Source organism: Mandrillus leucophaeus, unplaced genomic scaffold, assembly GCF_000951045.1.
Source record: "Mandrillus leucophaeus isolate KB7577 unplaced genomic scaffold, Mleu.le_1.0 Scaffold150, whole genome shotgun sequence".
Classification (NCBI taxonomy): Eukaryota; Metazoa; Chordata; class Mammalia; order Primates; family Cercopithecidae; genus Mandrillus; species Mandrillus leucophaeus.
The window spans coordinates 4553694-4555467 of NW_012101477.1; the positions used below are offsets into that span (position 1 = coordinate 4553694).

General features: G+C 44.4%; 1 protein-coding gene across 2 annotated transcripts in view; it reads left to right on the forward strand.

Moving 5' to 3' along the window:
• The window catches only part of GHRH (growth hormone releasing hormone), an 11107-nt gene that overhangs the window by 6462 nt on the left and 2871 nt on the right, over positions 1–1774 (forward strand). For both annotated transcript variants that reach the window (XM_011975002.1, XM_011975003.1), the window contains one exon: positions 1213–1332. In XM_011975002.1, the coding sequence (XP_011830392.1) occupies positions 1213–1332 (120 nt within the window). The remainder of the gene's footprint in view (positions 1–1212; positions 1333–1774) is intronic.

Consider the following 1774-nt stretch of genomic DNA (forward strand, 5'->3'; position numbering starts at 1 on the left):
TGGGACTACAGGCGCCCACCACCTCGCCCGGCTAATTTTTTGTATTTTTTAGTAGAGACGGGGTTTCACCGTGTTAGCCAGCATGGTCTCGATCTCCTGACCTCGTGATCCGCCCGTCTCGGCCTCCCAAAGTGCTGGGATTACAGGCTTGAGCCACCGCGCCCGGCCGGGTTAATAGCTCTTAAAGGACACACAAAGAGTGGCAGAGTTTGGAGCAAAACTGCCTGACTCTATAGCCTGTATGTTTTTTAGTTTTTACTTTGAAAAAATCTCAAACTTACAAAAAAGTTGCAACAAAAGCACAATGGTCTTCCATATACCCTTCCAATTCCTAACATTTTATCACATTTGCTTACTCTATATCTATAGCTAGATATAGATACATACCACAGAAACACATATGCACATTAAGTGTTGTTATCATTTTTGCTGAACCATTTGAGAGTAAATTGCAGTCATCATGACCTTCTACCTTTAGGTACTTCTGTATGTGTCTCCTAATACCTAACCAAAGGACATTTCCTTACATAATCATAATATAATTGTCAGTTATAATCCATTTTCAAATTTTACCAGTTGTCCCAAAATGTCCTTTATGACAATTATTTCTTTTTCTGATCTGGGACCCAATCTGGGATCATGGATACCATTTAGTTGTCATGTCTCTTCAGTTTCTTTTAATCTGGAATTGTTCCTCGGTCTTTCATGACATTGACAGTTTTGATTACTAAAGGCTAATGATTTATGGAATGTCTCTCATGTTGAATTTGCCAGACATATCCCCATGATTAGAGGATGCATTCCTCTAGTGATGATTAGAGGAATCAGGTGACGCACCCACAGAAGTAATGTTGTGTCCTTCTCAGTGCCTGGTATCAGGAGGCACAGGATGGCAATTTGTGCCATTATTGGTGGATTATTGGTAGATGGTAACTTCGATCAGTTGGTTAACATGGTGTCTGCCAGGTTTCTCCTCTATAAAGTTATTTTTCCCTCTATAATTAATAATCTGTGGGGAGACGTTTTGCAGCTGTATACATTTGTACTACTGTACACTTCACTACTATATATACTGCCTCCCTAAGTGTGGCTGAATCTAATTCAGTTGGGTAGAAGAGTCCACACCAGATATTGAAATAGGCGTAGGGATATACCTCTGCCTCTCCACATCCTACCCAAATAGCAACTAGTTCTCTTTTTCTAATCACGTAGAGAGAGAAACCAAGAGCGAGGAGCAAGGGCACGGCTTGGCCGTCAGGTGGACAGCGTGTGGGCAGAACAAAAGCAAATGGAATTGGAGAGCATTCTGGTGGCCCTGCTGCAGAAGCACAGGTATGGGTGTGTGTGCATGTGTGCTTCTAGGGACTTCAGGGCTTCCTACTCCATGGTTTGCTGGGAAAAGGAAAAAATCCACTCCTCTCTGAAGGTATGGGGCTCTGCCAAACAAACCAAGAACAAGGACCCTCCTGACAGACATTAAGAACTAGGAGAATGGCTGGGCATGGTGGCTCATGCCTGTAATCCCAGCAGTTTGTGAGGCCGAGGTGGGTGGATCATCTGAGGTCAGGAGATTGACACCAACCTGGCCAACATGGCGAAACCCTGTCTTTACTAAAAATACAAAAATTAGCCAGGCGTAGTGGCTCACGCCTGTAATCCCAGCCACTTGGGAGGCTGAGGCAGGAGAATCGCTTGAAGCTGGGAGGCGGAGGTGTCAGTGAGCTGAGATGGCGCCATTGCACTCCAGCCTGGGCAACAGAGTAAGACTCTGTCT